We start from the raw sequence: 14,917 nt of genomic DNA, 5'->3' as shown, positions 1-14,917 counted from the left end.
CTGAGTGGCCTGTTGGTCCTCCAGATCAAGGTTGGGAACCACTGGGTTAGAGAATCAGGTTCTTAGGCGTGATTCTCTTTAGGACGCCCATGTGTGATTCTCAAAAGCCACTTAGGCGGTTTCTGAGACTGGCATCCTATATAGAATCCAGGCCAAAGAATCCCTAAATAGAAAGAGGATAATACTGACATAAAACTCCACAGATCAAAAACTAGAACTTTATTTATGATGCACAGAAATGGTGCTTAAATGGAAGCCCAGCAGCAGGGAAGTGAAGACAATGCCGGACGGACTTCTACAGCCTGTGTTCAGTATATGGCAGGACGGATTGTGGGGGAGGGGGCTGGAGTTAGTTGTGACAGCGACTCTACCAGTGGGACAGTATAGCCGATGCCTGATAGACTTCTACGGTCTCCATCCCATATGCGACAAGAAGGATCAAGAACAATTATAGGTATTTTATACCACATTCAAATCATCTGAGTGCAGGTCTTAACTATCTCGTGGGGAGTGGTGGAGGAGGGGAAGACATCTTATACTGAAACTTAGCAAGTAAAATGAATAATTATAATTACTGGTTTGTTGCCTTGAATGAATGTGACTATTGGGCACACAGGTTTTCAGAATATCCGCAGTGAATATGCCTGAAATTGCAAATCAAAATTATCTCATGCATTCATTGTGGATATCCTGAAAACCTGACTAGTTGGGTGTGTCCCAAGGACTAGGGGCTAGATCAGGGGTGGGCAACGAGGGCCAATCGGATTTTTAGGATTTCCCCAATGAATATGCATGAGATCCATTTACATACAATGGAGGCAGTGCATGCAAATAGATCTCATGCATATTGGGGAAATCCTGAAAACCCGACTGGATTGCGGCCCTCATTGCCCACGCCCGGGCTAGATTCACTAAGCCCACCGATCAAGTCCCAAACACTTTGCAACCCACTTTCCCTCCGACCCGATTCACTAATCTCGTGGCCGATCATCCTCCCATCCGATCCGCGCTTGCAAATGAGGGGAAATGACATGTAATGTAGGTAGGCAGAGATTCACTAACAAAAAACTTGAACACCAAGTGGGTGGTGGATCAAAAAACAAGCAACTGCTGGTGACCAGTTGCTCACGTTGTTTCCGACTGCATCTCCTGCTTTCTGCCCCAACTTTCCTGCTCTCTGCCCCAATCACTGCCCTGCTTTAGTCCCGACTCTCCTGCTCTCTCTGCCCTGACTTTCCAGCTCTCTGCCCCGATCACCACTCTCCTTCTGCCCCAACTCTTCTGCTCTCCTGCTCTCTCTGCCCCGACTTTCAAGCTCTCTGCCCCCGATTGCCACCCTGCTTCTGCCCCAACTCTTCTGCTCTCCTGCTCTCTCTGCCCTGACTTTCAAGCTCTCTGCCCCCGATTGCCACCCTGCTTCTGCCCCAACTCTTCTGCTCTCCTGCTCTCTCTGCCCCGACTTTCAAGCTCTCTGCCCCCGATTCTCCTGCTCTCTGCCCCGATCACTGCCCTGCTTCAGTCCCAACTCTCCTGCTCTCTCTGCCCTGACTTTCCAGCTCTCTGCCCCGATCGCCACCCTGCTTCTGCCCCAACTCTTCTGCTCTCTCTGCCCCGACTTTCAAGCTCTCTGCCCCCGATTGCCACCCTGCTTCTGCCCCAACTCTTCTGCTCTCCTGCTCTCTTTGCCCCGACTTTCAAGCTCTCTGCCCCCGATTGCCACCCTGCTTCTGCCCCAACTCTTCTGCTCTCCTGCTCTCTCTGCCCCGACTTTCAAGCTCTCTGCCCCGATCACTGCCCTGCTTCAGTCCCGACTCTCCTGCTCTCTCTGCCCTGACTTTCCAGCTCTCAGCCCAGATTGCCACTCTGCTTCTGCCCCAACACTTCTGCTCTCCTGCTCTCTCTGCCCCGACTTTCAAGCTCTCTGCCCCCGATTGCCACCCTGCTTCTGTCCCAACTCTTCTGCTCTCCTGCTCTCTCTGCCCCGACTTTCAAGCTCTCTGCCCCCGATTGCCACCCTGTTTCTGCCCCAACTCTTCTGCTCTCCTGCTCTCTCTGCCCCGACTTTCCAGCTCTCTGCCCCGATCGCCACCCTGCTTCTGCCCCAACTCTTTGGCTCTCCTGCTCTCTCTGCCCCGACTTTCAAGCTCTCTGCCCCCGATTGCCACCCTGCTTCTGCCCCAACTCTTCTGCTCTCCTGCTCTCTCTGCCCTGACTTTCAAGCTCTCTGCCCCCGATTCTCCTGCTCTCTGCCCAGATTACCACCCTGCTTCTGCCCCGACTCTTCTGTCCTTCCTCCGCAGTATGAGCCCGTGGTTTTAACCTGCGGATTTAAAGCGGGTTAAAACCACAGGCTCGCTATAAAAAAATTAAAAAAGTAAAGTTAAAAAAAAAAGTCCCTGATCTATAAGCATGTACAGATGGTCTGTGCATGCATCAGTATTGTCAGTAGCAGACTCTCTGTACTTTAAATCAACAGGAGTGATGCCCACTCCCTTCTGCTGCCGGAGTACCCCCCAACATCCCCCCAAACCCCTGGATCTTTAAATTGAAGGTCAGCAGGAGGGATGCCCACTCCCTGCTGCCACTGCAGGGTCCCCCCCCCAACTGCTCCCCTGGACCTTTAAATTGAAGGCTGGTAGGACCCCCAACCTGGAGTCTCCCTGTACCTTATATCTTGTATTGAAGACCAGCAGGAGGGATGCTATTCCCTCCTGCTAGCAGGCCCACATTTTAAAAATGTCAGGCCTTCCCTGTGCATCCCTGTGCACTGGGAGGGGCCTGATTGGCTCAGGTGCCAGAGGCCCCTCCTTGGGAGGAGCTTTAAGTGCCTGAGTCAGTCAGAACCTTAGGACCCTCCCAATGCATCTCAGGATGCACTGGGCACAGGTTTAAGGCTCTGATTGGCTCTGGAGCCTAAAGCCCCTCCTGGGAAGGGGAAGGCCTGCCATTTTGAAAAGGCGGGCCTGCCGGCAGGAGGGAATAGGCATCCCTCCTTCCAGTCTTCAATACAAGGTAAATGCATGGTGAAATATAGATCCCACAAATATGTTTCCTTTAACTGAAAACATTTACCCACCATTATTTCTACCAAAGGGGTAATTGAGAGACACCCTGAAGAATTTCATTGCCTATACAGGGGACTCCAGTCACGGTACTTGGACTTGATGTGCCAATGGGGCTTGTGCATATCTGAGAAGCTGAAAGCTATGCTGGCGGATAGGTTTTAGTGGAGATGTCAGACTAACGATGTACCACCCCTCTGGGCAGCAGCAGATGGGCAGTGTTGGAGGCAAGGAATCGAGCTTGATGCAACAACATCAAATTTATACTATGCAGAAGAAAGGCCCAGCAATCAGTTAATGGATGCGAAAGCTGGACACTACCGAAACAAGATAGAAGAAGATTGACAGGAATGGCAGGAAGAGCTAGGAATGCGAAGACTACAATTAAGACCAGCAGCTCAGTCACCGAAGGAATCCAGGGGATAGCCTCGGTCCACGTGCAGACAGAGGGAGAACCAGGTCAGAGGGCAGAGGTCTCTGTACAAACCGAGGCCCTCCCCATCCCCAAGCAGACAACTACAGCCTCCACACAGACGGACGAGATAGACCAGCTAGACGGAGACATCTTGTGAGAGCTGACGAGCCTAAGAGAGGAGGTGAAGCACTTGAGGAGCATCAGGGAGGACGAGGCCTTCATCGATGAGGTCATCCAGGAGCTGTTCCAGATCACCGAGCAGGAGCCAGGCAAGATCATCTTCTAGACGCCCAAACCGACCAAACCTACAACTTTGGCACCAACGACTGGGGTGCAGGAGGAGGATGGGGATGCTGACTCCTGGCAGCTGGTAACCTCCTCCACAAGAAAACACGGAAGACCTTCTTCTTTTTCTTCTCCTGTCTCCTTCTCTTGCACACAGGGCAGCCCTACATCGACCCCACTAATAACCTTGAGGAACAGATTCCAGATACTACAGGAAGGACCCGCGAGCGAGGCACAGGAGGTCAACCGTCAGACAGTCCCAGTTCCAGAGACAACTGATCAGCTCCCCTCAAAGAAGCGCAGAGTGGTAGTCATTGGGGATTCCATGCTGAGGGGCACCAAGGGACCAATCTGAAGACCAGATATGCAGTTGAGAGAGGTTTGCTGCCTGCCAGGGGCCAAGATCCGCGATGTAACCGCCTGCCTGGATCAACTCATCAAGCCAGAGGACTACTTCCCCATGCTCCTTATTCACGTTGGAATGAACGACACTGCCAGGAACACCCCAGAGAACATACCTAAGGACTTTGGAGCCCTGGGTGAGAAGCTGAGGCAGATGGGAGCACAGGTGGTCTTCTCCTCGATCCACCCTGTAAGAGACAAGGGAAGAGCCAGGGAGGAGCGTATCCAGAGGACGAACGAGTGGCTACATGAATGGTGCAGGGACATGAACTTCGGCTTCCTGGACCATGGAGAGGCACTAAAGGGACGGACTGCAGGGACCAGACGGACTCCACCTGACCAGGAGAGGCAAGAACGTCTTCGGACATCGACTAGCCCACCTACTTCGAAGGGCTTTAAACTAGGTAAGTTGGGGGAGGGTACCCACTCATGTACCAGCGCAGTAAGTAATTTTCCAGGAGAGGTGAATCGACACTCCATTTCTGAGACCGAGGTAAGTTCACACAGTAAAAACAATCATATAAGAGCCACTCAAACTCAGGCAGGAAATTCTACACAGGGTCTTAGCAAACATAAAGTATGGAGGGCTATGTATGTTAATGCACACAGCTTAGGCAATAAAATTCTAGAATTAGAGACAGAGATAACGAACGCCGACCTCGATGTAATAGCGATATCTGAGACTTGGTTCACAGACTCACATGGGTGGGACATGGCTATACCAGTTTACAACTTACTTCGTTGGGATAGAGAGAGCCGAATAGGGGGTGGAGTAGCACTATACACTAGAGATAACATCAAAGTCACCAGAATCACAGATGTCAACTACACCAGGGAATCACTCTGGGTGAACCTGGCCAGAGGAAACGAAAAACGCTTGTATCTGGGTGTGGTATACAGGCCCCCAAAACAACAGGAAGACAGGGATATGGAACTAATCAAAGACATTGAGAACATCACTTTACGCGGGGACATGGTACTGTTAGGGGACTTTAATATGCCCGATGCTGATTGGAAGACACTTTCTGCTACTACCAGCGGCAGCAGAAGGCTTTTAACCTCCATAAAAGGGGCGCGACTCAAACAAATGGTGCTGGAGCCCACTAGAGATCAGGTGACACTGGACCTGATACTCACCAATGGAGAAATCGTTTCAGAAGTTTCGGTAGGTGATACGCTAGCCTCCAGCGATCACAACATGGTATGGTTCAACATCAAGATAGGCTTCACTAGATCAAACACAGCAACAAAGGTCCTCGACTTTCGGGGCACTGACTTTAAACGCATGGGAGACTTCGTCCATCAGGCACTACAAAACCAAGCTGAAACCAATAATGTAGAGGCTATGTGGTCAATCCTGAAATGCACCTTGCATGAGGCAACAAACCGCTATACAAAAACAGTAAGCAAACGACGGAGGAAGAATAAGCCCCAGTGGTTCACTGCAGAGATCTCGGATCTTGTTAAGGAAAAGAAAAAAGCTTTTATTTCCTACAAGAATACAGGAAACAGGGTGACAAAAGAAGACTATCTGACCAGGTCTAAAGCAGTCAAAGCGGCAGTCAGAGAGGCCAAGATTCAAACAGAAGAACATCTAGCGAAAAACATTAAAAAAGGGGATAAATCCTTCTTCAGATACATTAGCGACAGGAAACGAAACACAGATGGGATAGTACGCCTCAGGAAAACAGACGGGAATTATGCAGAAATGGATTCTGATAAAGTCAAACTACTAAATGAATACTTTTGCTCAGTCTTTACCTGCGAGGCGCCGGGGACCGGTCCACAACTGCAGGCAAAGCAAACCTCGGAAGACCCGTTTCAAAATTTCAAGTTTACACCCAGCAGCGTCCACGGCGAACTATCAAAACTCAAGGTGAACAAAGCCATGGGACCGGACAATCTACACCCCAGGATTCTTAGGGAGTTGTGTGATGTTCTGGCGGAACCACTATCCGTGCTGTTCAGTCTTTCACTGAGTACTGGAAAAGTCCCCATGGACTGGAAAACTGCACAAAAAAGGTTGCAGGACAGAGGCTGAGAATTACAGACCGGTGAGTCTCACCTCAATAGTGAGTAAACTCATGGAAACATAGAAACATAGAAAAAAAGCGGCAGAAAAGGGCTATAGCCCACCAAGTCTGCCCATTCCAAGCATCCCTCCTCCCTGAGTTTACTCCCTTAAAGATCCCATGTGAGTATCCCATTTTCTCTTAAAATCCGTCACGCTGCTGGCCTTTATCACCTGGAGTGGGAGTCTGTTCCAATGATCCACCACTCTCTCGGTGAAGAAGTACTTCCTGAAGTCGCCATGAAACTTCCCTCCCCTGACTTTCAGCGGATGCCCTCTGGTGGTCGAGGGTCCCATGAGCCAGAAGATATCATCTTCTGACTCGATGTGTCCCGTGATGTACTTATATGTTTCAATCATATCTCCCCGTTCTCTTCTTTCCTCAAGTGAGTACAGCCGTAATTTCTTTAGTCTTTCTTCATACGTGAGATCCTTGAGCCCTAAGACCATCCTGGTGGCCGTTCGCTGAACCGACTCGATCCTTAGCACGTCCTTTCGGTAGTGTGGTCTCCAAAACTGAACACAGTACTCCAAGTGAGGTCTCACCATGGCTCTGTACAACGGCATCATAACTTCAGGTCTCCTGCTGACGAAACCTCTGCGGATACATCCCATCATTTGTCTTGCCCTGGAGGTGGCCTTCTCCACTTGATTGGCAACCTTCATGTCCTCGCTAATGATCACTCCTAGATCGCGTTCCGCCGTGGTCCTAACCAAGGTCTCACCATTTAGTACATAAGTTCTACGCGGGTTTCTCTTACCCAGGTGCATTATCTTGCATTTTTTAGCATTGAAGCCTAGCTGCCAAGTAGTCGACCATTGTTCCAGCAACAGTAGGTCGTGTGTCATATTATCAGGTAATAAGCTTTTGCCTACTATGTTGCAAAGTTTGGCATCGTCGGCGAACAATGATACCCTTCCTCTAAGTCCCTGAGTCATATCTCTTATGAATAAGTTGAATAGAATTGGGCCCAGGACCGAGCCCTGCGGCACTCCACTGATCACGTCCGATGCTTCGGATAGGGCACCGTTCACCACCACCTTCTGAAGTCTACCGCTCAGCCAATCCCCAACCCATGTAGTTAGAGTGTCTCCTAATCCTATCGATTTCAGCTTGTTCAGTAATCTTCGATGAGGGACGCTATCAAATGCTTTACTGAAGTCCAAATATACCACGTCCAGTGACTCTCCGGCGTCCAGTTGTCTAGTAACCCAGTCAAAAAAGCTAATCAGATTAGATTGGCAGGATCTACCCTGGGTGAACCCGTGTTGGTGTGGATCACGCAGTTTTTCTTCATCTAGGATTGTGTCAAGATTCTGTTTGATCAGTGTTTCCATTAGTTTACACACTATAGACGTGAGACTCACTGGTCTGTAGTTTGCTGTCTCTGTCCTGCAGCCCTTTTTGTGGAGTGGGATTACGTTGGCGGTTTTCCAGTCCAAGGGGACTCTTCCTGTGCTTAGGGAAATACTTATTAAACACGAATTAGATACGATCCTGACCGAGGAGAATCTACAGGATCCCCACCAGCATGGATTCACAAAGGGAAAGTCCTGCCAATCCAATCTGATCAGCTTCTTTGACTGGGTTACAAGGAAACTGGATATGGGGAAGTCTCTGGACGTCGTGTACTTGGACTTCAGCAAAGCTTTTGATAGCGTCCCGCACCGCAGATTGTTGAGCAAGATGACTTCGATGGGATTGGGGGCGACATTGACGACATGGGTCAATGACTGGTTAAGTGGTAGACTCCAGAGGGTAGTGGTTAATGGTACCCCCTCCAATACATCGGAGATGACCAGTGGAGTGCCACAGGGCTCGTCTTGGGACCGATCCTTTTCAACATATACATAAAAGACCTGACTCAAGGGCTTCAAGGTAAAATAACACTATTCGCCGACGACGCCAAACTATGCAACATAGTAGATAACAGCACCTTGCCCGACAGTATGGAACAGGACCTTATTGGAACATTGGTCCTCGACTTGGCAGCTAGGCTTCAATGCTAAAAAATGTAAGGTCATGCACCTTGGCAGCAGAAACCCATGCAGAACTTACACTCTAAATGCTGAGACCTTAGCTAGGACTAGGGCAGAACGTGATTTGGGAGTAATCATTAGTGAAGACATGAAAACTGCCAATCAAGTGGAGAAAGCTGCTTCCAAGGCTAGACAAATGGTGGGATGCATCCGTAGAGGTTTCGTCAGCTGGAGGCCCGAAGTCATAATGCTCCTGTACAGATCCATGGTGAGACCTCATCTTGAATATTGTGTTCAATTCTGGAGACCACATTATCAAAAAGATGTGCGGAGAATCGAGTCGGTTCAGCGAATGACCACCAGGATGGTTGCGGGACTCAAGAACCTCCCATATGAGGAAAGACTGAATAAACTGCAGCTATACTCGCTCGAGGAACGTAGAGAGAGGGGGGACATGATTGAGACGTTTAAATATATCACGGGCCGCATCGAGGTGGAAGATGATATCTTCTTTCTTAAAGGACCTTCGACCACAAGAGGTCATCCGCTGAAAATCAAAGGCGGGCAATTTCATGGCGACGCCAGGAAGTAGTTCTTCACCGAAAGGGTGGTCGATCATTGGAATGAACTTCCATTGCAGGTGATTAATGCCAGCAGCGTGCCCGATTTAAAAAAGAAATGGGATATGTATGTGGGATCTCTAGCGGGGTGAAGTCTGGGGGTGTGTCATTAGCGTGGGCAGACTTGATGGGCTATAGTGTAGGAATGTCCCACAAAGGAAGCACACACATGCAATCTTAGAGTCGAGAGGAGACGCTTCAAATGAATGGTCTCTCCCTCTTTTTATTGAGAATCATATCTCCATTAATTACTTAGTTAATGCTCTACAAGGTTATAATTTCATAATGCCTTTACAGTGAGGATTAAACCATTGTTTATCTATATCATGTGTCTCAAAGCTACTATCTCATGTGACATATGAATACATAATAACAGTTATACTAAAGCGATTCCTAATGTGTATCTTTCTGATATGTCTCAAATCTTACTATAAACTACTCATAAATTGGCCACTTAACATATAATAATAATCCAGTCACTATAAATGTCAATAGAATCAGTATTCAACTGAATGGTCTGGATTCAATAATATTGATGATATTTGTGTGATATTCAATATCACGCAAATATCATCAATATTATTGAATCCAGACCATTCAGTTGAATATCAAATCTTACTATGGCATGTGACAGTCCAAAGGTTATAATGCATGCTTCTTAAGCTCTCTTGATTAGCCTTGCTCAGGCAAAGTCTGATTGTTGCCCATATAAGGGATGCTTAAACAAGATAAGAGAAAAAAGGGTAAATGTATGTCTGGTTAATATGTGGCAGGAGTCAAGGAGGGGGGAATGTCTTAGTCTTCTGCTCAAGGTGCAACCCTTGTCCTTGCTTAGAATGTATACGTGGCAGGAGGGAGAGGGAGAGGAAATGAGAAACAGGGCCTCAGAACCAAACCCAGGCCTAGATCCACACACAGGCACAGATCTGCACACAGGGCCTAGGTCGGTGTGCCGATCTGGCTTGCGTTCAGAACCGCCTGTGTGTGCTCACTCTGCCTGTGTTCTGATGCCCTGGATCAGAACTTATCAGATCTCCATCCCTACACTCTAGCCCTTTTCTGCCGTCATATTCTATGTTTCTATGTTTCATTTGAGCTTTGGTGCTAGAGAAGGATTTTATGCATGTTGTGGACTGCCAAAAGAACTAACAAATCAATTCTAGAAGAGATGCAAATATAAGAGATACCATCAACAACTTCTATCGTATCAAGCAGCCTTATGGGGCAAAGACTTAGAAAAACTAATCACACTCACAAACAATTATGGAGAATTTAGGAAACACCTAAAAACATTCCTGTTCTCAAAATACCTAGGTAACGAACAAGAACAATAGCCCCCTTCGCAATCCCACCCAAATCTGATCTTGTAAACTGCTAACCCCTAATCACTAACAATGAATGCTCCATTCAATTTATGGAATTTTTCTAATTCATTGTAAACCGCATGGTACTTCATGGTCCTGCAGTATACAACCTGTTGTTATTATTGCTAATGCTGTTACTACCAGATGAACACTGCCATACTCTGTAAGTAGCTTTCTGTACAGTTTCTCTTTATTGTAAACCGCCTAGAAGTCGCAAGATTGTTGGCGGTATATAAGAATAAAGTTATTATTATTATTATTATTATTATTATCTCAAGAGATATTTAAATACCTACATGGTGTAAATGCACATGAGTCAAGTCTCTTTCCTTTGAAAGGAAACTTTGGAATGAGAGGGCATAGGATGAAGTTAAGAGGCTGGGAGTAATCTAAGGAAATACTTTTTTTACAGAAAGGGTGGTAGATGCTTGGAACAGTTTCCTGGAATAGGTGGTGGAGACAGAGACTATGTCTGAATTCAAGAGGGCCTGGGATAGGCACGTGGGATCTCTTAGAGAGAGAAAGAGAGAATGGTTACTGTGGATGGGCAGACTGGATGGGCCATTTGGCTTTTATCTGCCATCATGTTTCTATGTTTTGTTCCTTGTGCAAAATAAGCTGATTACTTAAAATGCAAAATTATTCAAATTTATGCAAGTATGCAAGAAAAATTACTAATATGCTTATGCCATAGGAAACTATAAGCTAATACAAACCATTAAATCTGCAGCTGGATTCAGTAAGATATCAGAAAAAAACATTGTGCCTTTACCCCCCTTCTCCCCCACCACCCACTTTTATGAATCCGTGTTAGACTTTTTTATTATCAGCCGTGGCGGTAAAAGCTCCGACACACATAATAATAATAATAATAATAACTTTATTCTTGTATCCCGCAATACCATGGAAGTTCAATGCGGTTAACAATAGAAGAGACTGTACATTTACAGCGATGATACATATTACAGTGTTATTACATTTACAAAGATGTTACATAAATAGCAGTAATAAAAAGGCATATACTAAAGAAGAGACTGTACGTATACAGCGATGTTACATGTTATAGCGGTGGTACATTTACAGTGATGTTAAATGTGAGGCAATGAAAAGGCAGGGCAATTAGATAAAACAGAGCTTGAGAAAGAGAGGCCATAGTGGCTTGGGAGGGGGGCGTAGTCAGAGGGAATGGAGGCATGTCGAGGTCAGGAGGGTGCAGGGAAGGGGGGAAGGCAGCGTTAGCGGAATTTGTCGAAGAGGTAGGTTTTTAGTGACTTCCTGAACAGGTGGTAGGGTGGAGAGTTGGAGATGAGGGCGGTAAGGCAATTGTTCCATTTGCCCGCTTGGAATGCTAGGGTTCTATCAGTGAATCTCTTGTAGAGGCAGCCTTTTAGGGAGGGAAAGGTGAATAAGTGGTCGTTTCGTGTGCGAGAGGGGCCTGCTATTTCAAGGTGCTCAGACAAGTAGATTGGGGAAGATCCTGTTAGAGTTTTGAAACAGAGGCAGGCGAACTTAAAGATGATCCTTGCCTCTACTGGGAGCCAATGGAGTTTGGTGTAGTAGGGGCTAACATGGTCGTATTTTTTGAGATCATAGATGAGGCGGACGGCCGCATTTTGGACTGTTCTAAGACGTTTGATGGTATTTTTATAGGATCCCAGGTAAATAATGTTGCAGTAGTCTAATATGCTTAATACCAGAGATTGGACGAGTAGACGGAAGGCTTGGTGGTCGAAGTAACGTTTGATGGTGCGCAGTTTCCAGAGGGTACAGAAACATTTTTTCACCTGGGCACTGGTATGGTCATCGAAGGTTAGGGTGCGGTCCAGGATGACTCCAAGGATTTTTATGGTGGGTAAGATAGGGTAATCTAGCCCATTCAATCACATAGACTTATGCGCGTTAGAGCTAATACTGCCGTGGCCGGCAATAAAAATGTCTAACGTGGCTTCATAAAAGTGGGCTTTAATATTTTAGTTTGTATATTTGACCCACCTTTTAAAACAGGGAAATCATATAACACTGAAGTAAGGAAAGCTTGGATAGAATGCTGGAAAATATTGTTTCACTCAGACCACTGACACAAATATTGTGAATAACAGCGAATCTTACTGTGAACCGCACTAAATCTTAGTCAAAACGTGCGCTATAGAAGAAAATGTATGGTATGGTGTGGTAGCAGAAAGGAACCCAAACAGTGTCAGAATCCAAGCATAGGCCAAGATTAAAGTAGTGGCTGCAAGGAAGGAGGCCTGTGACGGGACCGTGGGTGGACCAAATAGTCCGTTTCTCTTGACATTGGGTAAATCATCCTATGCAGGTGCTGTGAGCTGATGGGACCCAAAGCTGTGTGGAGCGTTCTTAGCCTCTTTAGGTTACTCTGGTGTCTTCTGCCTCAGACAGGCTACCTGCATCCTGATGAGTTTTTCCAGTCTCCAGAAGTCATGGCAGGTAAGGTTTGCTGTGTATTCCTCACCTTCAGTCTTGGATGTCCATCACACCCAGAGCATCTGCTTGCCATTTTTACTCCGTGGCCTCAGACATAGTCACTCTATAATATGAGGCACCTAGGATAAGATGGTAGGTAGGTAAGTGCCTATTTTAAGCTATTCTATAAAAAAATACGCACCTGCCTACTTTTCTTTACATAGATATTCAAGGCACTAAACTTTACAGTCAGCTTTCTTAAGGGAAATATCAGATAGAAACATAGAACATGACGGCAGAAAAGGGCCACGGCCCATCCAGTCTGCCCACACTAATGGCCCACCCCCTAACTACCTCCATGAAGAGATCCCACATGCCAATCCCATCTTTTCTTAAAATCTGGCACGCTGCTGGCCTCAATTACCTGTTGTGGAAGATTATTCTAGCGATCAACCACCCTTTCGGTGAAGAAATATTTTCCGAAAGGGTGGTTGATCGCTGGAATAATCTTCACATTACTTTTCTTTATGAGCATAAAGAGTTCCAAAACATGTACATTTTGGCACAACCACTAGTACCAGCCCTAGAACTAATATGTGTCTATACCTATGTTTTTCCAGATTATGTGTAAATTGTGGTATTCTATACGTTATGTAAGTAAGTATGTGCTTGGCCCTTGCACAAACATACTGGCAAAGTAGGTGTCATCAAGACATTGGTGCCAAATTGTGCACTAATCAGTAGGGGTCTACGCAAATAAGTAGAATACCACTGGTTACATTATTCCCCCCTGTCTTTCTCAATAACAGACTATGGACTTTTCCTCCAGGAACTTGTCCAAACCTTTCTTAAAACCAGCTACGCTATCCGCTCTTACCACAACCTCTGGTAACGCGTTGCAGAGCTCAACTATTCTCTGAGTGAAAAAAATATTTCCTCCCATTGGTTTTAAAAGTAGTTCCCTGTAACTTCATCGAGTGTCCCCTAGTCGTTGTAATTTTTGACGGAGTGAAAAATCGATCCACTTGTACCCGTTCTACTCCACTCCGGATTTTGTAGACTTCCATCCTATCTCCCCTCAGCTGTCTCTTTTCCAAGCTGAAGAGCCCTAAGCGTTTTAGTCTTTCTTCATACGAGAGGAGTTCCAGCCCCTTTATCATCTTGGGAGATTTACATTCTTTTAAAAAATCTCTGAAAACACACCTTTTTAAAGACGCTTTTAATTCTTAATATTTTTAATTTTTTCTTATCTAACCCTTTCCCTTATGTTTTTTTCCCTTTTTGTTTTCCTAACCAAGACAAATGTAATCTTTTCCCTTTCTTTCCCTCCGCCTCAACTTTGTCCTGTCCTAATCTACTGTTATTGAGTTTTAATATTGTATATCTATATTTTATGTTTTATATTGTACATCGCTTTGTAAACAGATTCAGCGATAAATCAAACGTTAATAAACCTTGAACCTCCAAGTGATGAAATGTGGACAGCCACTTTCATTACATTCCATCTCAATATTAGCACCACATTTTTGGGATGCTTCATAGTTACAAGGCCCTCGTAGGGATCAGCCCTGTGGCATACAATGCCTTGGCACTGTAGCTCATTCCATGCTCTTTGCTAAACCTTTTCCAACAATTTCCGTGTCTTTATAGAATTCATATCAACATTGCTCACTGATGTACATTATGGGCCTGATTCTGTATAGGCCACCCAGTCTCAGCAGCCGCCTAAGCGGCTTTTGAGAATTGCACATGAGCGTCCTATACAGAATCGCGTCTATCCTAATGGACAGACACCTAACCCCCCAAGTCTCTAACCGGTGTTCATGTCACAGACGGTACTTAGAGAATCGCGCTGCCTCTGAGCTGATTGTGGCAAGGGAAACTCCCTGTTGTGATCAGTTAAGCGGCAGTGGCAGGGAACCCCTGAACCCTTCCCCCCACAAGTTGGCCAGCAGGAGAGATGCCCACTCCCTCCCGCTGCCACCCCCAAATCCCCCGCACTGTCCGCAGCAGGCAGGATGCCTTCTGCCAGAACCCCAAAACAATCCTTCCCCAATATTGGGTGGGTGTTGGGGAGTATTCATGGTTTGGGGGATCAACGGAGGGATGGAATCCTTCCTGCCGCCAACAGTGTTGGGTGGGGGTTTGGAGGTGGCAGTGAGAGGGAGTGGGCATCCCTCCTGCAAGCTGACTTCACGGGGGGTGGGGGGGGGGCAAGTTCTCTGCTGCGGTCACTCAGCAGATCACAGGAGTGTGATTTCTTTGCCTTGATCAGCATAGCAGCCTCATCTATT

The 14,917-nt window shown here is 46.6% G+C and overlaps 1 protein-coding gene across 2 annotated transcripts in view; it reads left to right on the top strand.

Moving 5' to 3' along the window:
- PIGZ (phosphatidylinositol glycan anchor biosynthesis class Z) overlaps positions 1-14,917 on the top strand; it is a 51,823-nt gene that overhangs the window by 18,594 nt on the left and 18,312 nt on the right. Inside the window, exon 2 of one of the 2 annotated variants that reach the window (XM_033942102.1) lies at positions 12,517-12,647. In XM_033942102.1, coding sequence (XP_033797993.1) covers positions 12,530-12,647 — 118 coding nt within the window. In that variant the 5' untranslated portion in view covers positions 12,517-12,529. Of the gene's footprint in view, positions 1-12,513; positions 12,648-14,917 lie in introns of those variants that run through there. The other variant, XR_004539219.1, reaches the window with a different exon arrangement.

The sequence above is a fragment of the Geotrypetes seraphini genome, chromosome 4 (genome assembly GCF_902459505.1).
Source record: "Geotrypetes seraphini chromosome 4, aGeoSer1.1, whole genome shotgun sequence".
NCBI lineage: Eukaryota > Metazoa > Chordata > Amphibia > Gymnophiona > Dermophiidae > Geotrypetes > Geotrypetes seraphini.
The sequence above is the reverse complement of the archived record's forward strand: the minus strand, read 5'-3'. Positions and strand labels throughout refer to the sequence as shown.